The sequence below is a fragment of the Antechinus flavipes genome, chromosome 4, assembly GCF_016432865.1.
Source record: "Antechinus flavipes isolate AdamAnt ecotype Samford, QLD, Australia chromosome 4, AdamAnt_v2, whole genome shotgun sequence".
NCBI lineage: Eukaryota > Metazoa > Chordata > Mammalia > Dasyuromorphia > Dasyuridae > Antechinus > Antechinus flavipes.
The window spans coordinates 11,758,741-11,786,179 of record NC_067401.1 but is presented as its reverse complement, the minus strand read 5'-3'; the positions used below and the strand labels follow the sequence as shown (position 1 = coordinate 11,786,179).

Here is a 27,439-nt window from a genome sequence, read left to right as displayed (position 1 = left end):
TATTGAAATATCTGGCTTAATGACTTCTTAGCTATTTCATTTTGTGAAACTACAAGGTTTTCTTTTTATGAATTTTACTACAGAATTTCCAGGCACACACACACACATATATTTTAAATGGAAACATTCTCGTTTTAGATAAAACCTTTGAGTATAATAAACCATCCTTATTTGTATCTCTTAAAACCTTCTGGTTTGAATTCAATTTTCTTTGAGGTACTTTTCTGACTCTAAGCTTTTTTCGTTTTTGTTTTTCATGATTTAGGACTAGCTTGGTAGAATCAAAACATTGCTCTAGTTTAAATGCTTCAGTTTAAAATTCTTGAGGTCCTCCTAGATTATGCATTGCCTTTAAGTAACATATTACTAGATTCTGGGTTTTAATCCATTAGGTAAGTTTTTTACTTTATGAGAGAGTTTAGTCTATTTACATTTAGCTTAATATTGATTAAACTTTTCTTTTCTCGTGTCATTCTTTTTTTAAAAAAAAGTTATCAGAAAAGACAGAAAATGTTATTTTTTCTCACTTAAACTTAGCAAAACTATTATATAAAATTCCTCTCTTTTATTCTCATGTACATATAAATTTTTTCTTTTAACTTAAGCATTTCCTTCATCAAAGATAATACCTTCATTGCTTTTCCCTCTCTTATTTTTCCCTTTCCTCTTTTATTTTTCTCTTCTGAAACATTTAATTATTTTTTGTCCATAGGATCCATTGAGGAATCTTACATTTTATGAGCAAATGATTTATCTTGGTTTGAAAAATATAAATTGTTTTACACACTTATCTTTTTGGCTCGATGGCTCTGTTGTTCAGACTTCTATGAAGTACAGATATTTTTGTTCAAAAGTGCAAATGCTTTTTTAGTGTGCATCTCTTGTTTCCAAATAGCTTTTAGATTTTGCTGTGGAGATAGTTTTGGCTTCATTTAGAGACAGATAGTGATGCAATGGATGGAATAACGGTTCTGGAATCAAGAAGGGTTAAGTTCAAATCTGACCTCACACACTTACTAGGTCTATGTCCCTGAGCAAGTCATTTAACTTTTATTTGCTTCAGTTTTCTCAACTATTCTCAACTATGGAATGAGGAGAAAAATATGATCTATTGTCTCAGGGTTGTTGTGAGGTTCAAATGAATAAAAACTACTTAGCACTTAGTACCTCCCACATAGTAGGTGCTTTTTCATTGTTTATTCCTTTTTCATTTATGAGACTTGCTTCCCAATTTTATATCAGTTATGGTGATATTTCTCTGATTGTTTCTTATCTTCCTTGAGAAGTCCACTATAGTCTTAATTGATGTTTTTTTTTTGGTATATTATTTCTTTCTTCTCATGGCTCACAGAATTTCCCTTGTGTTTATTATAGTTTTGAAGTTTAACTATGATTTATCTAGGCATATTGAACATTGGGTTCTACCTTTGTAGGAGACCATTGACTATGGTATAATTTAGCTTGTTTTTATGATTCCAGACCCTTTTCTTGAACAATTTTGTGACACATCATAGAGACTCTTTGATTTTTCCAAATTTCTAATATGTCAGTACTTGCTCCTCTGTTAACTGCATTTTAATGTCAAAGTCTGTATCTCTTAAAAATGCATTTTTCTGGGATAAAACTTTCAACAATTCAAGCACTCTCTGAGTTTGTTTTTCCCATTGCTCAGTTATCTGCGATTCTATTTTCAACTCTCGTAATTGCACTTTTGGCTTCTGTTTTTGATTTTTTGGCCTTTTCTATTATACTTTTCAAATTAGTCGTTAAAATTATTTTCTCTCACTCCTTTTTAAAAGCATCTTTTATTTCTGGTTTCACTTCCTCCTGTGATCCCCTCCCCCCATTTTCTAGAAACACTGATTTTGTTCATTCTTGTGATTTTTTTTCTGGTTATTTTTTAAAACCAGTGTTTATTCTTGCTTAATTTCTCTAAACATGTTTTTATTCACTTAAAGACCTCTCAAAATATCTTCTGCAGTTTCCTTTTCCATTTACATCTGTTATTTGGATGTTTTAGTTGCTCTATAGTATTTGAAAAATTGCTTTGGCACTGTTCATGGCAGATTCTTTGTTTTGTTTAATTTTTATTTCCTTGTGTATGTGGGTTTAAAATTACGAACTTAGCAAAAATAAGTAAATAAACATTTCCAGATATAAATAAACACAGGGAAGAGAATTCTATGAGAAACTATGAACTTTATACATGGTTTTCTTTTTGAAATTAATTTGTAGTATATTTCTATCATGTTTAACCTATATTGGACTACTTGCCATCTAGGGGAAAGTGTGGGGGAAAGAGGAAAATATAGGAACACAAGGTTTTGCAAGGGCTAATGTTGAAGAATTGTCCACGCATATGTTTTGAAAAATAAAAAGCGTGAATAAAAAAATGAAATTAATTTGTAGGGTGTCCTGAAAAGCTTGGTGCAGTTTTATACTTGAATAATTTCAGGAATATAAAGGCTGCAGATATAGAAAAAAAATCTTTGAGAACTTTGATTATTTATATTTCTTTTACACTTATCCAGTGTTGTGAATTTTAATAATAATTTTGTGAATAATAATAATAATAAATTTAATTTTAACAAGAGAGGGCATCTTGTCACTATGTGTTATGCACTTGTTAATAGAGAATACTTTCTCAGACCCGTCTGCTTGTTTAGCCATCTTGGACACACGATCCATTTCTTTTAGATGTTTTCTTATGGGCTATGTCAAAACTGTCATGTATATCTCAAACCCTTAATCTTGGGATGTTCTTAAGCCTGGGATTACAAAATCAGTCCTTTCAGTCATTGAGTAGCAGTTGATGAAAGTCTTTATAAGGATTGGAAATCAATTAGAGCAATGCATAGCATAAAACAGTAGTGATGTTGTATTTTAATAGGGAACATCAATATAAAATAGATAAAACTTTCAGATTTTGTTTTTCATAAATTTATGGTATTTATATTTCTGAAGTCACATTAGAGCTTAAATTTGCACTAAAATCTTTGAGATTGTGTGTGTGTGTGTGTGTCGATGATTGAATGGTGGTAACAACATTTTCCTGTTTGCATCCTTCTGTGCATGTTGTTTTTCTCTGCAGTTAAAATAAAATTAAAATAAAAAATCTGGTTTTTTTACTGATATTACTTGCTCCATGTCTATTATTACCCACCAACTCCCCTCCCTTGAAATAAATAAAATATATAGTTGAGTAAGACAAATGATCACATCCTGTGTCTACCCTTCTCTGTTAAAAGGTGGGAGATGTTTCATTTTTGGAAAGTCATGATTGGTCTCTGTTTTGGTCAGAATTCTGAGGTCTCTCAAAGAGGTGTTTCTCTTCATATTATACTTGTAGTCATTAAGTGCATTTTCTCCTGGGCCTACTCCTTTTATTTTGCAGCCACTCATATAAATCTTTCCATTTATTTTCTGAATCTATTACATTTGTCATTTCTTCTCACCTAAAACTCCAGTAATTCCAATAGCACAATTTGTTCAGCCATTTCCCGATCGATGAGTTCCTATTTTGTTTCTAGTTCTCTGAGACAACACAAGGTGCTTCTATAAATATTCTGGTACATATGTATCCTTTTCCTCAGTCCTTGACTTTCTTGGGGCCCATGTCAAACAGCAGCATCATCGGGTCAGAGTATATAAAATAGAATGACTTTGGGGATGTCCCTAGTTGTTTCCCACAAGCAATTTGGAACTATGATCCCCCAAATTACTAAATCTTACCTTCCCCTTTACCCAGTGATACAACTAGTTTTATACCCCCAAAGAAAAGAAAGAAAGAAAGAAGAAAAGGACTCACACATACAGAAGTATTTCTAGCAGCTCTTCTGGTAGCATTAACAACAAAAGAAGAAAATTAAGGAGGTTCCTCCCTATTGGAGACTAACTAAATAAGTTATAGTATGTGACCCTAAATTCCATTCCTAAATGGGATATTATCATGCCATACAAAACAGCAAAATGAACAGTTTCAGAAGAAATGGGAAGACCAGAGAAAAGAACTAGAGAACAATTTATACATTGAGATGATATTATATAGGAAAACAACTTGAAAAGAGTCTAGAACTCTGCTCAATGAAACAACAAAGCATGATTCCAGCAGACCAGGGACATTACGCACCTCTACCAGAGAAGGGATGGACGTAACATGCTGAATGAGATATATTTTTGGACATGACCAATGAGGAAATTTATTTTGATTAATTATGTATATTTGTTTTGAAGGTTTTCTTTCATTCCTTTTAAATGTTTAATGGGGTTAGGGGGAGGTGAGAAACAGGAGGGCTTATTAATTTATATGAATAATAACAATCTTAAATTCCAGAATGGTTGAGTCAATTCAAAGCTCAACTAAAATTATGCCTAGAACAATTGCTCTTTTTCTCTCATCATTTCTCTCAATCTGATGGATGTAAGGTGGGTACCTAGTTTGCTTTTATGGGCATTTCTGATTTTCTTAGTCAATTGGATCATTTCTGTGTGGTTGTTGGTAGCTTGTTTTCCTTCATTTGAGAACTGCCTGTTCATTTCCTTTGATCATTTATGATCATTTTATATATTCTCATTTTTATATATTTATACCACTTTTTAATTATTTTGCATTTCTGAACTTTACGATTTTCCCTAATTGTTTCTCATCTGATTTGAGCTGCATTTATTTTTCTTATGTAGAAACTTTAAATTTTTATCTGATCAAAACTGTCTATTTCATCTAATTTTCTTACTACTTTTTAAATGAGAGCCACAGTTGTGAAATCTATTGTCTTTTGTCTTCAGATGGTTTAGGATATTTCTTGGGAAGGGCAGTGTGACCGAGTGGATACAGACAGGGCTTTAGAGCCAGATCTATCCTCTGATGTGGCTGGGTGATTCTGGGCCAATCACGTACCCTCCCTGCTCCTGAGGCAGCTTTTTGGGTCAGGTAGTCAATAACCATGTACCGCACACTGCTTAACACTGGTGATCCAAAGAAAGGTTGACTCAAAGCCATTAAATATACTCTGCTCTAAGGAGGAAATATTCCTTGGTAAAGAAAAAAAAATAAATGTCAGCTAAGCAGCTCTGCTCACAGCAAGGGGAAAACCGATTGGCTCTTCTTTTGTAAAGCCCCCCGGTGGGTCCCAGTATTGCAAGATCACCCTGGGGAGGAGGATGGGATGGAGGGAGGAGGTAGGGGGGTGGGGAGAGAACAGGAGGCAGAAGGGCTGTCTCATGAAAGGAGGATTAACTTTGTTCTGGATGCTCCTAGAGGGCAGAACCAGAAGGACTGGGGGGAGGTTGCTAAGAAGCAGATTTAGGCCCGAAGCCAGGAAAATCTTCCTGACAATTAGAGCCATCCCAAAATAGAAGGAGCCGCCCTGAGAGGAAGTGGCTCCCTTTCTGCTTTTTTGGCAGAAGTTTTCTCATTGGGCATCTTATCAAGGGAATTCTCACTGAGCTGGAGTTGGGGCCAATGTCCTCCCAGGTCTATCCCGAGCCCGTTATTTGGTGACTCTTTTCTTCCCGCTCCCCTCCTCTCACCCCCCACCGATGGCACAGATGGGCAGCTCGAGCAGACAATCCAACCCGCTTTTTATAGCATTTCAAATAAAGTTATAAGCTACAAACTTGATTAGTCACTTGGTTGCTGTCTAAGGTGTTTTGCTGGGAAATGTTTGGAGGCATTCTTGACTCACGAGATTAACATGAAATAATAATGCCAAAAACAGATGAGCAATTTTAGAGAGACTATTTTGGAACTGGACAGAGAACCCAAGTTTATAGCCTTCTACTGTTTTAATTATGTCCATTAAGGAGACATGGGGAAAACACTTAATGCTTCCCCAAACCCCTGCAAAACATTCGGGCTCTCAGAAAAAAAAAATCAACTGTTTCACCAAGAAACTCCTCTTCTTGCAGAATATATAATGACTGGAGAGAGCCATTCTTGCATGGGATAAAAAAATGGAGCCATCTCCATGAGACAGGGAGACCTGGGGGGCTCAGGTGTCCTTTGGCTAGAGGATCAACGTGATAAACAGATTGTGTGGGAAATCCTTTGTTTTGAGATGGTTTGATTTTTTCTATGGCACAAAACCTCCAGTTCTCTTCTTTTCCTTCTGTAAATGAAAATCCAAGAAGTCACAGCAACCAGGGAGAGTCAAAGACTTGAGCAATTTTAGAGTACGGGGGGAAACTGAGACCTGGGTAGTCCTGTGCTCGAACGCTCTCCTCTTATTTAATAGGCTTAGAGAACAATTATCTGTTTATGTAGACCTACTATGAGCCAGACACTGTAGCAAGCGCTTATAAATCTTATTTGATTCTGACTGTGACTCTGGGAAGGAGAGGCTGTTATTATCCCTGCTTTACAGTCAACTGAGGCAGTCAAGTGAAGTGACTTGTGCAGAGTCACACACCCAGGAAGTGTCTGACACCAGATTTGAATTTGGATCCTTCTGACTCCGAACCCAGGGCTCTCACTACTGGGCAACCAGTCACCTCTTACCTTAGCTCATACTTGTGGAGTTACTGATGGAGCCAAGATCTGATTTTTCTGACACCCTGTATTTTTATGCATTGCTCATTTTAAAAGGATTCTAAAAGGGGTATAACTGCTCCACCAACACCAGCCACTCACTTCTCTTCAATCCAGCTTTGTTCAATTTAACATGCACTTATTAATTGCCTACTGTATACCAGACACTATGCTAAGTGTTGGAGGTACAAAGACCAAACCAAACCAAACCAAACCCACTTCCTGCCCTCAAAAAACTTACATTCTATTGGTTCATTCATCAACTGTTTATTAATTACTAAAAGATGTCAGGCACTCATGATACAAAGGCAATGATAACAGCCAGTGCTTGAAAGTTTGCAAAGATCTCACAATAACCCTGACACTCAGTGCCATTATTTTCCCCATTTTATAGCCGAGGAACCTGAGGCAGACAGAGCTTAAGTGATTTGTTCAATATCACACAGCTAGTGAGTGTCTAGGGCTAGATTCAAAGTCTTCCTGACTTCATGTTCCGTCCTCTGTCCAATGCCCGGCTCCCCTCAGGCACAAAAATAAGACAATTCCTGCTTGCCGGGAGTTGGAATTTTACTAGATTCCCCCTGCAAAGCAGCCTGTGTTCTTCAAGTCCTATTAATTGCAGCATCTTGGGGAAGGTTGGAGGTTCTATTTTATAGTCAATGCAAGTCGGAGTGAAGATGTCTTGAACAGATAAAGGGATGCATTATATCTATTTGTTTCCCTCAAGTGCTGTCCCCTCAGAGTGGGTCCAGATGACATCTGTCATCAAAATGAAGGCTGAAAAAAATTCCCTTTCTTATTTCCAAGTGTCTCAATATGCCGAATAGAGCCCAAATGAATTCTTCAGTTTTGTCCAGATGTTTCTGTTTCTATGACTACAGCTCCACGCAAGGTCATCCAGTTGTGTGTTTTCCTTTATGTTTTCATAGTAACCAGCCTGAAAAATGTGCCCTGGAATGTAAATGATTACAAAAAGTCAGATGAGGAAATATCCCATTAGAACCTCAAGGTGTCCCAATTGAGGGACCCCCCCCATGTAAAGCTGGGAACGCCTGATGGGGGTGGGAGGGGAGAAGGCCCTGGAGAGGCCTTCTGTTTGGATAACGACTGACTGCTGAGTCTACTTTTCCATCTTCCAAGTGCCATGTAAATTCCCTTTGTTAGGTTATCATTATCACAGTGCGGCAACATAGCTTAGTGGTTAGAGAGCCAACCTTAAAACCAGTCAACTAACCAGCATATATAAAATGCCCATTATTAGATTTTCCTTAACAAGACGCTTGTCTTGTCTGACTCCTCTGAGCATTTTCACCTGCGGTCCCCATGTTGGGAAGGCCCTCTCAGCTAATAAGAAGTTTTTCCCCATTTGCCCTGCAAAGTTAGGATCATCTCCCATTTACCTTATCTAATTCTTGTTTGTAGGGGAAGAAGCTTCATCTGATAGTTCCCATTGCCAGTGAAATTATACATCAAGTCCTTTTGTCCTCATGACCATTATAATTATTTCAGCATCTTTCTGAGAAGGGTCTACATGCACATTCATCAATCAATCAGTCAACCGGCGACTCTTTCTTAAATGCTTCTTATGTGTCAAGCTTTGTTTGAGGCCACAGGAAGTCCGGGATCCCCAAATTATCTCTGTCCACAACTGAAGCATCGGGGAAGGATTGTTGTGAAGGAAACAAGCAAAGGGAGGAAGAAAACTCCCTAAGAGGCAGACGAAATAAAACTTCAAATTCTAAACCATTTACATAAAAAAGTTAACAAAACAACATTCATGATGACTTTCCTGCTGGTTCCGATCTCTTCTCCATCTGCATATTTATAGTTTTGTTGCTGTTCTGGTTTAAAGATGTAGTTGTAGCCAATGTGAATATTTCTCTTCTAATTCTGCTGCTTTTGCTCTGCATTGCTTCATATAAACACCCTCCATGAGTTTTTGTATTTCTGTATTTGTAATTTTATGGCACAATAATGTTCTATTAGAATAATATAGTACAATTTATTCTGCCATTTCCCAATGGTTATACATATGGCCATTTAATTTTTTTTTGTTACTACAAATAAAATAGCCCATGAATATTTTTGGATGAAGAGATATTTTCTCCTATTTTCTTATATTTAGTCCTTTAATACATCCAGATTGCTTGCCATAAAAAAATTCCACTAATATCCATTTAGAATTCAGCGTTGACTATTTGACCTCATAGAAAGAATTGTGTAGGATGCCATCTTTCTGTGTGTCTAGAGAACGTGGATAATATGGAATTCTTTGTCTTTTGGAAAGTTGGAAGGAGTTTGCTTGTGAATCTTTCTTTTCTGCTGTCTCCCCCTCAGCCATCCCTTGAATGTGGCAGCTCATTATTAGCCTGCCAGATTTCTCCTTCTGATACTGTCTATTTAGGTTATCCGTTTCCCATTTTGTCAGTTTGAGTATTTTATATTTCTGTAGATATGCATCTATTCCTTTTAAGTTCTCCAATTTCTCAGCATAGAACTATGCGTAGTAGTCTTTGATAATTTCCTTAATTTCATTTGCATTTGTTAGGATCTTTTTCTCATTTTGATCACTTGAGTTTTTGCTCTTTTTTCGATTAAACTTATTAGCTTTTCAGTGATATCGGTCTTTTCAAAACCAGCTCTTTTTATCGATTCACTTATTCTTTTGTTTTCCATTTAATTAATTTTTGCTCTAGATTCAAGAAATTCCATTTTCCCCGTTCCTTTGTTTCTTTTAGTTCCCACTTTCTTAAATTTATATGCGGCCCTATATAACCGAGCTCAGTGATCAAAGGACCCCAAGGGGTCCCTTCCCCCAGCCCCAATCAACTTGTTCTTCCCCTTACCTTATGGTTGACAAACCGCCAGCTCTTGCTTCTCTCATCTCCAGCATTCAAAGCAGCTCTGAACTGAATCCAGGCAACAGAATGCTTGGGTTCAGGGACTTTCTCAATAGCCCTCCTGCTTTTGGCTCATGCTCCCACTATGTTTCCACCAAGAACATTAGGATTTGGCTCATATCTAGTATTCCTTTGTCGCACTCGGGTAAATATAACATTGAATATAGCACAGTTATTATTTAACTGACAGAATCACGAAGGAGTCAAGGTATTCTCTCTGGCGAGTAGAGCCTTCCCCAAGGACCTGCATAATTTTCCAGACTTATCTTGAGGTGTTTTTCCTCCTTGCCTCCCGAGTGAATACAGAACTTGGGTTTGCTAGAGAGTCAAGGAGCTCTTTCTTTCAGGGATCCCCCACTCCCCTATCATTCTTGAGGATAGGTCCCTGTTCTTAGAGGCTAATGATTTATATATAAAACATTGTAGGCCTAAAAGCAGCCACCAATTAAGAAAGCATTAAAGCTCAAACTAACCTGTTATTTAATACCAACAATCCATCAAAATCCCTAACCCCAACATTGGATAATTCTATTAATATTTAAGGAAGGACATTCAATGTTATTACTGAGTTAATCCTTTATTTTTCCTGCTCTTTCTTCCTAAGTCCAGCAAAAGGTTGGTCTCTCCATATCATGCTTTTGTCACTCGTGTTGCAGTGGGAAAGAACATTACATTTGGAATCAATGACCTAGATTTAAATTGTGTCTTTGATATGCACAATTTAGGCAAGTCAGCTCACTTCTCCCGGCCTCAGTTTCCTTCTTTGTAAAATGAGCTTGGAACTGATGGTCTCTTCCAGCCCTAACGCCAAGATTCTATGATTTCACCACTGTTTGTTGACGTTCTTTCAGGAGGATGACTGTTGATTTGTGGGTTATTGGTCTTCAGACTGACTCGTCAATGGAAACTTATTAAACTTTGATACAATGATGTCAAATCAGATTTTAGTTTGCTTCTCTTGCATTCTCAGCAAACCAAGCTGTCAATTCTCAAAAAAAGGGATATTTTAACAGGAAAAGCATTTATATCCATGAATAGAAGATCGGGAGAATTCACTCAATTTCTATCATAATTAAAAAAATACTTTTATTGATGCTTTTTATTTTTTTAGACACAGTCATTTCTATTCTCTATGGACTGAATCCTCCTTTATGAGGAAGAACAATTAAGCAAAGATATCCAATAGGGATCAGATCCATCTGACCTTGTGGTCTATTGCCTCTGCTGTCCACAGTCATTTTCGAAATGGGATTTAATGGAAAAAGAGAATAAAATATTGATGAAGTGATTTAAATGCCTATGAAATCAGAAGAAAACAAAGTTCTGGGAAGTTTACAGCTTACTCTATTTATGCAAACAACAATAAACCTATGTGAAAACTGGAACTAGAAAATCCAGAGGATTTCTTGATAGTATGGAAATAATTAGTAATGAGAACTCAGTACTTTAAAAATATATATGTTCTTTACTTTGTTAAATATTTTCCAATTGTGTTAAAAATTTTAACAGTGATTTTTTAAAATTTGGAGTTTCAAAGTCTGTTTCCTCCCAGCAGTTGAGAAGGCCAGGATTATGATATCCATTATCCATATGCACTGTTCTTTAAGAGATAAATGTTCAGTGAGTGGTAAAACAGGGAGACATGTGCTCGCTTGAGGGACTGACCACAGATGTGGACAGTGTCCAGCCAGAGGCCAAATGGAATAAGGATTCAAAATAGATGATGAAGACCTTGCAGATGACATTGTGCCGATCGCATCTATTGCCGAACATTGCAGAGCCTCCTAAATGAGACCCATAATCGCTCACTCAATAGTGCTGTAAGCTACTTGGATTTAAAAAAAAATCCAAAATGACTTCAACTAATTGCTGAGCAGCAATGTTGAAATGACTCGTTCCTAAAATTAAGAAAACAAAATAATTGTCATTGTTATTTCACTGCAAAATTGTCATCCACTGGCAACAGATGACTCAAATTATTTCATATGTCATGGAGAGCCGGGCTTGGAATCAGATAGACTTGAGGTGGCGTGACCCTGGACAAATTATTTCATTTCTATTTGCCTTTTCTGAAAACTGGGGATAATGGTAGTACTTACCTTTGAGGGTCATTGTGGGGATCAAATGAGATAATAATTGTGCCTGCTATATAGTAAACACAAAATACATATTATTATTGCCTCAGTAGAAGGATTTCTAGGGGGGGAAAGCTATTTTTATACTTCCTTCATGACTGGTTGAGTTTGCCATCATAAATGCTTCATAAATTGCCATTGGAAGAAAGAAAAGAAGAAAGGAAGGAAGGAAGGGAGAAGAAGGGAGGAAATAAAAAAGAGGTAGAAAGGAAGGAAATTTAGAGTTAGGGTTAGATTTATAAATGAGGATAGCTGGGTGATACAGTGGGCTTGGGATCAGGAAGATTCATCTTTCCGAGTTCAAATCCAGTTTCAGATGCTTACTAGCTATGTGACCTTGGACAAGTCACATAATCATGTTTGCTCAGTTTTCTCATCTGTAAAATGAGCTGGAGAAGGAAATGGCAAACCACTCTGTTATTTTTGCCAGGAAAACCCCAAATGGGGTCTTGAAGGGATGGACATGGCTGAAAGTGATTGAACAACAGTGTTAATCAAATCTATCTTCTGAACCAAGACGGTATTTAAAAAAAAGTCTCAAAAGAGAAAAGTCTATTCTGCTTCATAAACTTGTTTTTCTAGATCACTGAGATGTGGTTCTTTCCATGCTTTGAGTTCCAGCATCGAGCATCTTGAACTCTCTGCATCCTCTCATCAAGGTGCCAATGGGCACGGTCACTTCCTTGGGCAGGTGCCCTCGAGAGCTCTCCAAGGCTCATCCCTCATAACCTCATCTGGTTGATCGGGGAACAGAAGACAGAACATGGGATTGTTTTGAGAGGAAAGGAGCTAACAAACAGCGTGAGACACAAAATACGCTGTGTCCTTGGGAATCATTGCCCGTCCTTGATTTTGCTCATGACTGGGAACCGGCCTCTGGGGCTGGTACCAAACATTGGAAAACCCTTGTCCATTTTTGACCTTGCCTCTCACTGGAGCATTCTGAGAAAAGAGTCTCAGAAAACAGCCGAGGGTTTAAGGCTGTCTGGCACCGGATCAGCCCTCACACTTAAATATTCTTTCTGCTGCATCCAGAACTGCCAAGTGCATTGATTTTGACGTTGGAAGCGATGACTTGACAGACCCTAAAGCAAGAGAAACTCAACGGCCATGAAATCTTCTCTTGGAGATAATACGGTTTTCTAGCATCGCTATCACAACCCTGCTGAGTGTGATGAAAAACCCATGACTCTTTAAAGAGGGGAGATTTCCCAGGTGGGCAGCAGTTTCCCCACTTGGCCCAGGCTGGGCTTATGTGTCCCTAGTTTCGGCTCTGGAGAGACCCCATTTCCTGTACTCTGGGCTCAGGTTGTTTCCGATGGCCTTTGTGTCTTAACTCTCGGCGTTTGAAGTTAGAGGAGTTCCGCTCCTGCCTCTGTCACTTATTACTCGTGATCTTGGTCAAGTTGCCTTAACTCTCAAGTTTTCTCATTTGTAAAATGGGAACAATAAGGTTGATAATCAGGATAAATTCAGGGTCGTTGTGATGATAAACTGAGATAACATTGGGCAAGTCCCTTTTTTCCCTCAGCCTCAGTTTTCTCATCTGTAAAAAGGGATAGTAACAACATCTGCCTCCTATGGTTGTTGTGAGAATAAAATGAGATATCTGTAAAGTACGTTGCAAACCTTAAAGCTCTATGTAAATATTGACTAGGATTATTGCCATCCTCTGCTTATTAGACCTTTCCCGCTGGATCTCCCTTAGGCATCTTAAACTCAACTTGGCTAAAGCAGAACTCATTATCATTCCCCTAAAATTCTCCGTACTTCTTAACTGTCTTATTTCTGTCAAGGGAACCATCCTCCTTCCTGTTAGGTTTACGATCCGTCTCGACACTCCCCAATTTAACCCTCACCTCCATATCCAATGAGTTTCCAAGTTTTGTTTCATCTATCTCCACGACATCTCTCAATACCGTCCCCTCTCTCTCTTGACATCACCCCATCCCCGTTCCTCCCATCCAAAACATGCTGTTCTGGCCCTCATCACATCTTATCCGGGCGATTGCAATAGCTCCTATTTGGCGCCCCTGTTACCAGGGGCTCCTCTCTCCGATTCATCCAGGGGGATGGTCAGGACACTCCCTGGCTCTAAACGCTTGGGGGGCTCTCCATTTTTCTAGAATGGTGCGCAAACTGCAGACTGGCACTATGGCCATTCCCAACGGGTCCCCACGCTGCTTCTCCAGCTTTATTTCATCTTACTTTCTTTCACATACTCTGTTCCAGCCAAACTGCCATAATGGCTGTTTCCTGTCATGACGACCATTTCCTACTTCCATTCCCCTGTTAATCCCTGCCCAGAAACTAGGCAATTTTGAGCTCAGATTACTCTTCTGTCTCTACCTGCCCACCCTTCAATATTGTTGTGATCCTTGCAATTTCTTTGTAAACCTGATTTACTGTTAACTTTAAACTTATTATCTTTTGGCTATTTCCTTCGAACAATTTCCATTGATCCATTCGTTAATTTATCCAACAATTACTCTTTGAATAAGTAAAATATATGAATCATACTTCATCATTTCATATATCATATTATACATGGGAGGTTATAACTGTATATTACACGGTAGCATATATTAATATCTGTTTATTTATTTATTTTTTTAAGGATTCTTCCCTCAAATTGCTAGTCTTTTGTTTTCCCCGTGTGATTTGAAATCTATGGAGGACTCACCAGCTCTTTACAGTAATCCTTTACCTCTTACTTTAATTTTTAATTTTTTTTTAGATTTCTGAGTTAAGTTTTTTTAGCAACTTGGTCAATTTGCACATCAAAGTTCCTCCTCACTTCTCCCAGAATTTTATATTACTTTGATCCATAACACCACAGTTCCAGACAAAAAGAAAGAAGAAACTTTGACCTGTGATGTCATTTCCCTCCATGGACATAGATTACATCACCCTCCGTGGATTCTTTTTTGTCCTGGAAATTCTCCCTGTCTTCCTGTACCTTCAAGGAGGATCTATCCAGCATGCTAGATACACCTCCCTTGGAGTCTTCTACTATTTCAAGAGGAATATTTGATATTTTTACATTCAGTCTTAGTCAATAATATGCTCTTATCTTGATAGGCATACCTACTGTATCTCTTTCCACTGTCCTTTGGAGGTCCCTGTTATTTTAATTTTCCTCAGATGATGGTGTTCCATGATTTATAGCCATAGAAATTACCAGCCACATAAATTATTAAAATAGCCGTATAAATTACTTACCAGGATGCTATTTGTTTTTGTGTCAATGAGTAGTTTGGGATCCTTGAAGGCAAGACATAGTTTCCCACACGCAGTCAGTGATGATCTTGTTCTGCTCAATTCTGGGATCAGCTCATCTGTTTTCTGACAACACACAAGGACATATATGTATGCACACACACATATACACACACATGTATAAATAACGATATACACATATGTTTATACACTCAGAAACCCCGATGGACTTGCAATCTCATTGATTCAGGTGATCCCTCCAATGCTGGAAGGAACACAATCCATGCATACATGTAACTCTCACCTTAGTTATTTGGAGGCACTGGTGTTCATGTCTCACGGCCAGAGAGTAAGACCGATAAAATGGTTTTATTGGAGAGCTGGGCCTTTGCTTTCACGGAAAGCTTGAGGTGAGTAAAAGAGCTTTTCAGTTTCTTGAAAGGACTTTAGGCCACAGTTCTCCTCCATTGTCATTCTGGATCCAACTCATTTCCATGTCTGCTGTTTGTCTCAGATACACCATTGGGCAAACTCTATAGGACGACCTTCCAAATGTATATTGAAATCTGGCCAATAGATATTCTTCATCCACTTGGTCTTTCCTGTTTGAATGGACAGGGTGATCCTTAGAGTGATTAGAGATCTCTTTCATGAAGCTCTTCCACGCTGCAGTCAGCATGATATTATCCACAAATGGGAGCATATGAAGAACTAGATCTCAGCATCCATAAGGGAGTATTCCTTTCTTAATTCTGATTTTCTTAATTGGATCTCTCTATTATATGAATACATGTCTCTCATGTACATTTCTTATATGTGTATATATATATATATATAAGAACACATACATATGCATATATATGCACACACAGTTTTCTGTTCACGTGTTATATGTATTATGTACATATATGTACATATATACACATACATTTTCACAAACAAATAATATAGATTATATATAAACATATTCAGAGTGTCACAAAAATCAGTGCAATTTCGAGCTTTTGCAATACTTTGTATTATAGATAGAGATATGAACTAGACCTTCCTGCTACATATCATAATGGGAGCAATATAAATTTTCATCCAATTTGTTTTTCTGCCGTAGATGATTAGATGAAGCTTTAAAAAGGATGACTGGATTTTACCAAAGAAAGTTTGTAGCCTTTTGTTTGTTCTGATACTAGCACCACCATCACCACTGCTAGCATTTATATAGCATGTTGAAGTTCGCAAAGTGCTTCATAAATATTACTTTTGTCTTTACAGCACCCCTGTGAAGTAGGTACTTATATATCCCCATTTTACAGATTAGGAAACTGAGGCATAGAGAGGTTATGTGATTTGCTCAGGGTCATACAGCTAGTGTTTTAGGCTAGATTTGAACTCTGGTCTTCTGAGTCTAGATCCAACTTTTTTATCCACTGTATGTATGTATGTATGTATGTATGTATATATCACCTGGTACATCTCAATCCCAAGCTTTGTACAAGGAGCAATTTATAGAAATCCTATTTGGTCCCTGATTAATGCCATTAAAAAAAAAAACCCAAATCTTCCCCAAATCTTCTTGCCCTGTGTTCTGGGAAGCCCTGTTTTCAGTATAACCAAAGAGTCCCAGCAAGGGTTATCCAAAATGACAGCAGTCTGAACACATCCCTTCCTTCTCTGGGGGGAGCTCCACCACTGGGCTGCTCCTGGCCAAGCTACCTTGAATGCTTTTACCCATAGTTCTCAGCTGGAATCACTCTACAAGTTTCTTATTTTCCATTGCTTTTTTTTTTTTCATAAGTCCCCAAGTGTGATTCTGTCATCAGTTTTGGATGAATGGTTTGCCTAAAATCTTGCAAACAAAATTATTTTCGTGTGGAAGTCTGATTTCGTGAGTACGAGGAGATCCCTGGTGTGCGAGCACATTTCGTGGAGGCACATCAGCGATTCCTCTGTAACTGATAGTATAAGAGCATTACCCAGGTAGAGCCCAGAGAGATTTCACAGTAATGTTGCAAATAATTTTCAAAAATCATTAAGCCCATGAAAGCTCTGCTTGGTCCTTAATTTTTTCATTGTTCCCACCGCTCTGACAATGAGTCTGCTGTCTTTTCTGGCCCTCGGCAAATAGGAAGACTATTCCCTGAATCCAGCAGGGAGCAGGGAGACCCACATATGAAATTTCTTTCGGATCTCCCGCAAGATCCTCATCAGACATCCATGAATTCCATTTAAATCCTGGGTGATGGGGGCCAGGCAGAGGTTCCTCCCAAACAGGATTTTTCATTTTTCTCTCTGAGTCCCATACTTCAAGAAAGAAGTGCAGCATCTTTTGGAAAGACATAAGAAGTGCCGATTTTGGTCTTTTCAACCTCACTGGACAGCTGTCGATTTAGTGGTTTGATGGAAGATCAAGTTGGGAAGATAGTTTAGGAATTCCACTGATCTCTGGCTTAGCTGCTGTTCATTTGTTTCAGTCATGTCTGATTCTTCTCAGAAAGACCCGAATCCAGATCTGGTCTCAGCCACTTACTAGACCTGGCCAAGTCACTTAACCCCTTTTGCCTCAGTTTCTTCATCTGTCAAATGAACTGGAAAAAGAAATGACAAACCTCTCCAATCTCTCTGCTAGACCCAAATGGGGTCACAAAGAATCAGACAGGACTGAACAACAAACTTTATTGGGCTCATTTGAAAACATAATTCTGAGAAGAGTACATTGAATACCCCAGACTACTAAGAAGATTAGGAACTTCTGCTTGAATAGTTAGCCAATTGAAACAATCAGCTCAAAGCAAAGGTGTTTTCTGCGATGGCCTGGTGCCTTAGAAAGTCTGAATATTTGTTCCTCTTCCCTAGTTGCTTTCCTCCATTCTTTTGCCTAGTTTGTTCCCAGGACTGAAACGCTACTTGTTCTCCTCATTTCTTCTTGATAGAGTTCCTGGTTTTGACAAAGTTCAGCCTCATTGTCAATTCATATATAATGCCCGATATTCAAGCTGTTAGTTCATCACCCTCACCCCATTGGTGAATCCTCCCAACTCTCCTGAGTACCTCACTCTGTACCCTCCTATCCCCTTCCCCCTTTTAAAAGCAGCTTTCTTTTGTGCAAGGGCAAGAGACTGTCTTTCTTTTTCTTTTATTAGTATTCCCAGTACTTAGCACAATGCCTGGCACATGGTAAGCACTTAATAAATACTCATTACCAATTTATTTTGTATAATTTAGTGTATAATAAGTGTACAAGTTGAATGTAAACTCCCTGAGGGCAGACACCGCTTCATTTTTGTCTCTGCGCCCCCAGGACCTATCACAACACCTGATGCACAGTAAATGCTCGCCAATGGACTGATTATTTAAGAGGAAGGTTCAGCTTAGAGTTCGGAACCCGTCCATTGGAGTACCGGGAATAACGGAGAAAGCCCGTGCTTGCTGCCCCCAGGTCAACTTCGGGTTCTCTCAGGCTCTAGGAGCAGGTTCTCCATAAACCCCGTAAACCCGTCATGTGAAGGCAGGACAGCCAGGAGGACACCTGGACATACTGAAAGACCAGACCATGTGCTTGGTGTTCTGAGTCAGAAATGTGCTAAATCAGGGTTCTGGTGAAAATCTGCCCAACGGAAACTCTGCCTGCTGGTGAGAGTAACCAGTAAGAGCCCCATCACCCACTGACCTCGCCAACAAGTAAAACCAAGTTCAGAACAGAAACCAGGACCTCTCAGTCCCCCTTTTTGTCATTTGAGTGGTAGGAAAGGGAGGAATTTTTAGAGTATGTAATAATAGCTCCCAGTTTACAAGATCATCTCTAACACACAAAAATCCTGGCAGAGAGGTGGGATGGGCCCCAGTTACAAATAAAAAAACTGGAGCTCTGAGAGGTTGGAACTTGTCTGTCCCACGGACTTTTGATTAGTTAGGTAGAGATGGGACTCAAGCCATTTTCAGTCTCTCAGCTCTGTTTACCCCATCCCATATTGACAAGCAGTGTGGTATAGTGGAAAGAGCACTGGCTCTGAGTTAAAACCTTGACTCTAATATTTTATTCCCATTGTGATTGTGGGCCTGCCCTTTTGTGGGAAAGTCAATGAGTTGGACTAGTTGGTCCCTGAGATCCCTTTCAGCTCCAAAGCTAGGACTCTATGAGCCAGGTTTGAATGCCTGCCCTGTACTTCCCGCATGACCCTGGACAAGTCACTGTGCACCTCAGTTTCCTCAGCTGTAAAATGAGGAATAGAATTACATGACTTCTGAGGTCTCTTGAGCTCTATATTTCTGTCACTTTAAAAAAAAATCACTTCCTGACTCTGTGTTTCTATTTCCTTATATGTAAAATGGGGGGGCTTGGACCAAACGTCCTTCCAGCCTTTGCGATATCTTTGCTCCATTGTTCTCAACAGGTAATATTTCATTAAATTGACATAGGATAAAGAAAAAAGTTAAACTGATTTATTCCTTGAAATAGAGAAGACTTGGAGAGGGAGGTATAATTACTGTCTTAAAATACCTGAAGGGTTGTCATAGGAAAGAAGGATTATATTTGTTCTGCCAGAGGGCAAAATTTAGGATGAATGGATAGAAGTAAATTTCGACTCACCTTAAGGAAAAATGTCTCGCTATTGGAGCCAGAGACTGGTTTCTTGTTCCTGGAGTTGTCTGTCCTCATTGAAGATGTTTGTAGAAGCTATTAAAGATTCAGATTGAAGTTGGACTCGAGGTCTCTGAAGTCCCCTCTGTAGTGATGAGGAGCTCAGGACCATTCAGGTGGAACTCCTCCCTACCCCTGTTCAAATAGAAGATACTTTGAGAAGATTTTGCTTTTGGCTCTATTTTGTGTCACCAGCCCTTAGCACAATGCCTGGTGGGTGATGGTTTTTGGTGTTGTCATTTTCAGTCATGTCCAATTCTTCATGATGCCATTTGGGGTTTCCTTGGCAAAGATACCTGAGTATTGCTATTTCTTGCTCCATATCACTTTACAGGTGAAGAAACAGAGGTAAAAAGAGTTAAGTGACTTGCCCAATGTCACAGAGCCAGTAAATGTCTGAGGCCATATTTGAACTTAGGAACATGAGTCTTCTTGCCTCCAAATTCAGTTCTCTATGCACTATGTACCACCTAACTGCCCCTACCTGGTAGATAAAAAGTGCTTAATAAATGCTGTTTTCTTTACCTGGCCACAAATTTTATTATATTAGGATTTCATTGCTTCACCCGTCCTTAAATTCATCCTGATTTAGGAAATGAGGTTACTTGGAACACAAGTGCCCATAGGAAAATTCTTAGAATGTCAAGGAAAAGTAATCTCTTTGTTGAGGATAATCATAGGACTTTGGGTAATGCAGCCCATTAGAACCAGAGATCTTGGGTCTGATCCCAGCTCTGTTCTTCCCCCAGTGTCTCTAGGCAAATCACTACATGGCTGAACCTCTGCTTCCTCCTTTAGAAAATGAGGGAACTGACTTTGGTGGTCTCTGAGATCTTATCCAGCTCCAAATGCCAAAAATATCAATGAACTTTTAAAATATAAGCTGGCCCCATGAACTTTAAATAAAATAATAATAAAATAAAAAATAAACAAAAAATAAAAATATACCTTTTTAAAAATTACAAAGTAAAAATTGGCAAGATACTTTGATATCAGGCTAAAGCCTGAAATTTGGAGAAAAAAGACATTTAGTTGGGAAAATCTACTCCATGGAATAAAGCTATCCCAAAGTGAGGATAGGCAGCTTTGTATGTGTGTGGCGGGGGAGGAGGTTCTGTGTTCTCTGATTGTTGAGGGCTTCAAGCAAAGACTGAATGAGTATTGACAGGTTTGAAATTAGAAGGGATTTTTGTCCATATAAAGGTTGGGTCAGAATATTTTTGTGAGCGTGGGATTCTTAACCTGTTTGAGTCCTGGATCCCTTGGACATCATTCTGATGAAGCCCTTCAGAGAATTAGGGTTTTAAATGTATAAAATATAGGGGACTACAGAGAAAACCAATGATATTGAAAACAGTGAGTAAAATATGAAAATCAGTCGGTCAATCTGCCAACTAGAATAAATTCAGCATCTACTATATGTGACAAAACTATGCTACGCACTGAGGGTACAAACAAAAGGTAAAGACGCAGTCCATCCTCTCAGGGATCTCATAATCCAGTAATGGGGAAAATCACATGCTAATAACCAGGTACAAACAAGCTAAATACAGAATAAATCAAGGGCAGTCTTAGAACAAAGGCACTGAAATTAAGTAAAGCACAGACCCCAGGTGAAGAATCCCCAAACTAGAGGGTATCTGAGGTCTCTTCCAGCCCTGATGATTCTGTGATTCTATGATTAGAATAGCAATTCTTGAAATAGATTCACAGCTTATCAAAATTTGAGGTATTGCTGAGGTGAGAAGCAAAGCTAATTTTCTGAAGGACAAAATCAGGAGACAAAAAGGTTCGGTAAGCAAAGATGGACCAGATCAAACAAGATGAAATTTAAGAGGGCTAAAGTTAAATAAAGTTCTGCACTTAGGTTTAAAAAAAAAAGTCAATTTCAAAAGTGATGGGAAGGGATTAATAGATGTTATTCACATGACAAAGATTTAGAGATTTTCTCAGAATGTGAACTCAGAATAAAAGTTGGATATGGTTTCTGATGTTATATTAAATAGTATTTTTCCATTTTATTTTATTTTAATTTCAGAATTCTCCCCCTCCCATAGTCAATGAGAAGGCAAGAAAAACAAATCCCATTACAAATATGTCTCGTTTAAGCAAAACAATTTTCCTCATTAGTCATATTCTGCCTTCCCTCCAAAAAAAAAAAGGAAAAAAGGAGAAAAAGAAAGAAGAAGGAGGAGGAAGAAGGAGGAAGAGGAGGCGGAAGAAGAAGAAGAAGAAGAAGAAGAAGAAGAAGAAGAAGAAGAAGAAGAAGAAGAAGAAGAAGAAGAAGAAGAAGAGTTTTAATATGGTCCTTTGAATCTATGAGCTCTTTATCTGGAGGTGGACAGCATATTTTCTCTAGAATTATTGTGTCACACAATGTCCTTGTGTTCATTAGAGTTACCATCTTCAAAGTTGATTATCTTTATGCTATTACTGTTATTGAAAGTGGTTCTCTCATCGTTCTTACAACACAATAGTATTCCATTACCATAATTTACCATAACTCATTCATCTATTCCCTAATTGATGGGCATCGGCCCTCAGTTTCCAGGTTAGGTTGTATTAACGGAGGAATCATTTCCAGACTAAAAGAGACAGCCCTCTTGTGGGATTGATGTGGTTAAGCTCCCACTAGCATATGTGTGAGTTCTGTTTGGGGGTGCCATACCGGAAGAAGGATATGTATGTATTGAAATGCATTCATGAACTGGTCAATTAGGATGATTAAGGTTTGGGAACCCATATTCTATATTAGGAACAGTTAAAGGAATTTGGGGGTGTTTAGTTTGGAGAAGAGAAAGATCACCGGGGTCGTGATGGCTTTGGCTAAATATTTGAAGTGATGTTATGTGGAAGGAGAGTCAGACTTAATCCATGGAACTCTGGGCAACAGAGCGGAGGTCAGCTTGGGTGGAAGATGAACCATTTTTTCCCAGTAAAAGTTAGCAAAACTTTTGGTGTAGAGTTTCAGAAAATGGGGAATCATGGATTGGATCTAGGAAGCTGAAATTCAAGTGGGATAAAGGGAGGCAGGTCTCGGCTTCATTTTAGTAAGTACTTTCTAGCTGGGAATGCTTGCAACAAGGAGCCTTGTGGAGTGAGGGAGTGATTTGGTAGCAAGTACATGACTTGCTACCGGGGATGTTGTAGGGGGATTGTGCGTCAAGGGAGAGGTTGGACCACATGACCTCTCAGCTTCTTTCCAGTTCTATCATTCTAGAGCTCACCAGGAATTTCTTCCTTTTGGCTGGAAAGTGGGGGAGAAGGGTGGGGGAATCCTGCTTCACTTGCAATATTCATGGGATTTTTTTTCCTGATTCTCCTCTATAATTTGGGGATGGACCACGCATGAATATCTGCTGTGTTCTGGGCGCTGTCCAAGGTGATGGAAAGATAGCGATAACATAAGTGTTGTCCATTGACTCAAGTTTACCTTCTATTGGGGGAAATGAAAAGTACACCGATAACTATTTATAAAAGCTATGTATAGCAAATAGAAAACAATTGTCTGGGGATAAAGAGCAGTAGCAGCTGGGGGTGGTGGTGGAGGAGGAGATCTGGAAAGCCCCTTTTCTTGTACGAGGCAGCCCTTGAGCTGAGCTTTGGAGGAATCTGTGTGGGAGTGATAAAAATAAGTGACAAAATAATTCCATATTTGGAAAGACAGGGTCTGCATTCAAATCTCAGCTTTAGCACTTATTGAGCAGGATCACCCAGGCCAAGCTATAGCATCTCTCTAGGCCTCAGTTTGATCAATTTATTTGACTAGATGAGACGCTAAGGTCTTAAAAAACATCCATTCATCCATCCATCCATTCATTCATTCATTTATCTAACTATTTATTTATTTACCTCTTTATTTATTTAGTGTATAGCTCTGACATATTATGAACCTGGGATTAAAAAAAAAGATATAATATAGTAAACTTTCCTGTTCATTTTTTAAGTTATGAAAAAATGACCAAAGTGGTTTTTATTGGACTAAAACTGAAAAGGTTATGATAAAGCAGTTGAGTTGTGACTAGTTCTACTCTAATTTGGGATGGGGAAAATTAAAAAAAATAAAGATCGATGTGCAATTGTGATTCGGGGCTTCCCTTCAAAGCTTAGTTATTGGACCACCTTGTACCTGAAACTTTCCCGAGCTCTGTCCTTCCATGAATGCTCTACCTCCCCTCCACCAAATGGCTTTGCATTTATCTTGCAAATACCCACATTCATACCTGTTTCTCTGTGAGAGAATGCAAACTCCTGTGAGCTGAGCCTGTTTCATTTCTGACTTTGCATCATGGGTGTCTAACACGGGATATGGCACATAGTAGGTGCTTAGTAAATAGCCTCTAAAGACTATAGGACAGAAGAGAAGAAAGTAACATCCTTAGCACATGAATAGATTGAACTGCATTCAAATTGATTACATTGGATGCATCAATGTCACTGATGCTCCCTAAGGCGAGTTGGCTCTTTCCAAAGCAGAGGCGTGGGACTACTGGGTCATAGCTGTGGAGCTCTTCGATGACCTTGGAAGTCATCAATGCTCACATTTTACAGATTAGGAAACTGAGGCTGAAAAAAAACAAAAGTGGCTGGTCCAAGGTCACACAGACAAGTGAAGCATCAGAGACAGGTTTTGAATGCAAGTTCTTTGTCTCCAAAATCAATGTGCTTCCCACCGCGCCACACAACTTCTGATTTGATAGTACGGCTTAAAAAAGAGACTGAGCTAAGCTCTGTTAAGTGTTGGATTTCTTAAATGAAAATTGCTGCCTACTGTTATTATATTAAAACATTTTTGCCTAGTATATTTTTTTTAAACAAAGTTGTAGTCATTTCACATGACAATATTTGACTGGCGATGCTTTTCCTGAAACAGCTGTCAGAGCAAGTTTGGTTTTTCTTGTCTTCTCACCTGTTTTTTTTGTGTTTTGTGTGTGTGTGTGTGTGTGTCTGTGTGTGTTTCCCACAGGTAAATACGTCTACCAGCCCATGACCCCCGTAGAGCAGCTTCCGAGCACGGAGATTCCCGCCAAACCCCGAGAGCCCACCAACACCATCCAGATCTCAGTCTCCCTCATGGAACACTTCTTGAAATTCGCATCCGTCTTCCGGCCTCCCCTGCCCCGGGACTCGCCGAGGTTCTGCACGATTTCCGACCTCTTCATCGACAGCTATCAGGTCAAATGCATCAACGGGAAGATGTGCTACGTGCAGAAGCAGCCCCCGGCCCACCCCCACCCCGCCAGCCCCGAGGAGGTCTCTGCACACGATGCCTTAATTTCAAAAGAGAGCAATACACCAAAAATTAACCACTGCTCTTCTCCTTCGAGCTCCGAGGACTCGGGGATCAACGCCATCGGGGCTCACTACATGGAGTCCTGTGACGAGGACACGGAGGAAGGAGCGGAGCTGAGTTCCGAGGAAGATTACAGCCCCGAGAGCAGCTGGGAGCCGGACGAATGCACCCTCCTGTCCCCATCTCAGTCCGACCTGGAAGTCATCGAAACGATCGAAACCACTGTGTGAGACCCCGGAGGGGCCCGTGGCCCAGGGATTGCTGGCGGAGAAGCGTGGCTCCCGATTTCGGATGTGTTTCCCCCTTCACCCCAGCGGAAGTTCCCTACTGTGTCCCAGTAACGGCTGAGAACTGGGAGCCCCTCGGCGGGCTCCTCCGGTGTGCTTCTCTGTCCCACAGAACGCTCCCCTGAAGCTTCTAATCCCATTCTTGTTTTCCCATTTTATAGGTTCCTTGGGTGCCCCGCTTTGTGGCCCTCTCTACTTAGTCATGATCGCAAAGCATCGTGAAGACTTTGATCAGGACTGAGGGCGAAGGGGACATTGTGCATCCTTTGCGGCCTCTGCCTTCCGTCCTCAGCTTGCTCCTTATCCACGGTGTGATCCCACTCAACATCCATCCCCTGCCCTGCCCTTCCCCAAGCCAGTTCCATTCTAGTCGATCTGTTTTGTTCTGGTCATCCCCCTCCCCCCAAGAATAGATCGGTTTTGAAAGCGTCAACAAAATGGCGTCGAGGGCCAAGTCCCATAACTGCCACAGCATAGACCAGCCATGACTGGCCATTGGGCGAGGTGCTGACCAGCTCCTAGAGGATGGATATCGGGGACAGACATTTATCTCTTCCCTTGGGGGCACCCCATGCTCCAGGGGAGAATGTGGGGATGGGGGGCGTCCCAGCCAGCATCACATTTGTCTTCTTGACCAAGTAGAACACGTATCCTTAGAGGACTAGAACCTTAGTTTTTGCTCATTTTGGAGAAAGTGGGGGTGATGAATCCTCCATCTTTGTATATTTTTAAGGGCCTGACTGCCCAATGTCATCCTTGTTTCCCCTTGAAACCTTGGAAAGAATTTTTAGGAGGCTCTTTAGGTGCACTTTGTTTTTAGAATTCATAGATCGACAGAGGTCAAAAGGGCCTTAGAGGTCACCATCGTTTGATGGATAAGGAAACCAAGGCTCCGCTTTGGGAAAGTGACTTGCCCAGATCGCTGCTGTTCAATGGCAGAATCGATTCCGGGCCATTCTTCTGCCCCCTATTAATGGAAAGCCAATGGATCTGAGTGGGCAGAGCCAGGAGGAAGGAGGTGAGGAATGAATCCCAAAGCAGGATCTAAAGAGACTTCCTTGAATGATAATGGGAAGATTGAGAACAGCTTTGCGGAAATTAAGACAGAGCGGTTGGATGCATGGAATTTTAATGAAAACTCGAAAACCATTAAAATTGTGTTCTTAGAATTCAATTTAACTCAATTCTGTTGAGCAAATATTAAGTGCCCACTCTGAATGAGACACCGTTAGGTGTTAGGAATACCAGATGGAAACCAATGGTCCCTTCCTTCATGGAACATATCCTTTCCCTGGGGGAAGGGGATATAGTATGTAAGCAGATACGTGTGATTCCCAGGAAGGTGTGAGGGAGGCAGAGTGAACATCTGAGGGGGCAGGGAGTATGGAGGGAAAATCAGGGAAGGCTTCCTGAAGGAGGTGCAGTGAACTGACCTGGCAGGAAGACCATGTTAGTGCGGGAGGAGAAGACTGAGACCATCTGGACCAAACCCCAAGTTTCACAGAGGAAAAAACTGAAACCTAGAAAGGGAAAGAGCCTTGCCCATGAGAGAGATTAAACTGGCAGAGGAGTGCTGGTGTCCCAGGCCTAGGGAACAGCCTGTTGCAATGAAAGGAGGTAGGAGATGAGCTAGATGAGATCGAGAACAGTTAGAAGTCGAGTTTGGCTGGGGTTCTGTCAATGGAAGGGAGTGAGGGGAAATCAGACTAGAGCTAGGTGGTGGGAGGGCCTGAAAGGCTAAGCTAACGAAAAAGATTTTATGAAATGCTCTTAAGTGATTTGCTATGTTATTCATTTTTGGTAGGCTCTCTCCCCCCACAGAGTTCAAAGAGAATTTCTACTTTAACTTTTTATTTCTTCAAAGAAACTTTGAAATTTCTTCCCAACAGCCTTTCATGTAAAGTAGCTGCCATTTCTCCATATTGGTCAAGATTGGAGAAATCTCTAACCCATCATCAAAGGCCAGAGGAGGGATGGATGGTCATTGTTGATATTAGGGATATATTCTTTGGCCCCTTCTCTTCCACGCTCTGGAGCAGTTCAGGAGCAGCTGAGCGAGGCTTCCTCAGAATTCAACTCCCTCTCTCTCTCTCCCTTCTTTCCTCTCTCCTCTCTCTCACTCTTTCTCTCCCTCCCTCCCTCCTTTCTTTTCTCCCTCCCCTTTCTCTCTCTCTCTCTCTCTCTCTCTCTCTCTCTCTCTCTCTCTCTCTCTCTCTCTCTCACCCCAATTAGTTTATGTCACTTTCTACTTTAAGAAATGAGAACATATTAATGGTATCACCCTCATTTTCCATTTTCTTCTTTTATGTTAAAGAACCTTCCCCTATTTTACAGATAAGGAAACAGATTTATAACGTTTCTTCTGGTCAAAGATTTCTTACAGGCCATCCAGTCTAAACCCTTATCTTTTACAGATGAGGAAACTGAGGTTCCAAACTCCTTG

General features: G+C 39.8%; 1 protein-coding gene across 1 annotated transcript in view; it reads left to right on the top strand.

Annotated features, from left to right (window-relative positions):
- C4H3orf70 (chromosome 4 C3orf70 homolog) overlaps positions 1-27,182 on the top strand; it is a 51,530-nt gene extending 24,348 nt beyond the window's left edge. The window contains exon 2 of the mRNA XM_052000043.1: positions 24,383-27,182. Coding sequence (XP_051856003.1) covers positions 24,383-24,939 — 557 coding nt within the window. The 3' untranslated portion in view covers positions 24,940-27,182. The remainder of the gene's footprint in view (positions 1-24,382) is intronic.
- The last annotated feature ends 257 nt before the right edge of the window (positions 27,183-27,439 follow it).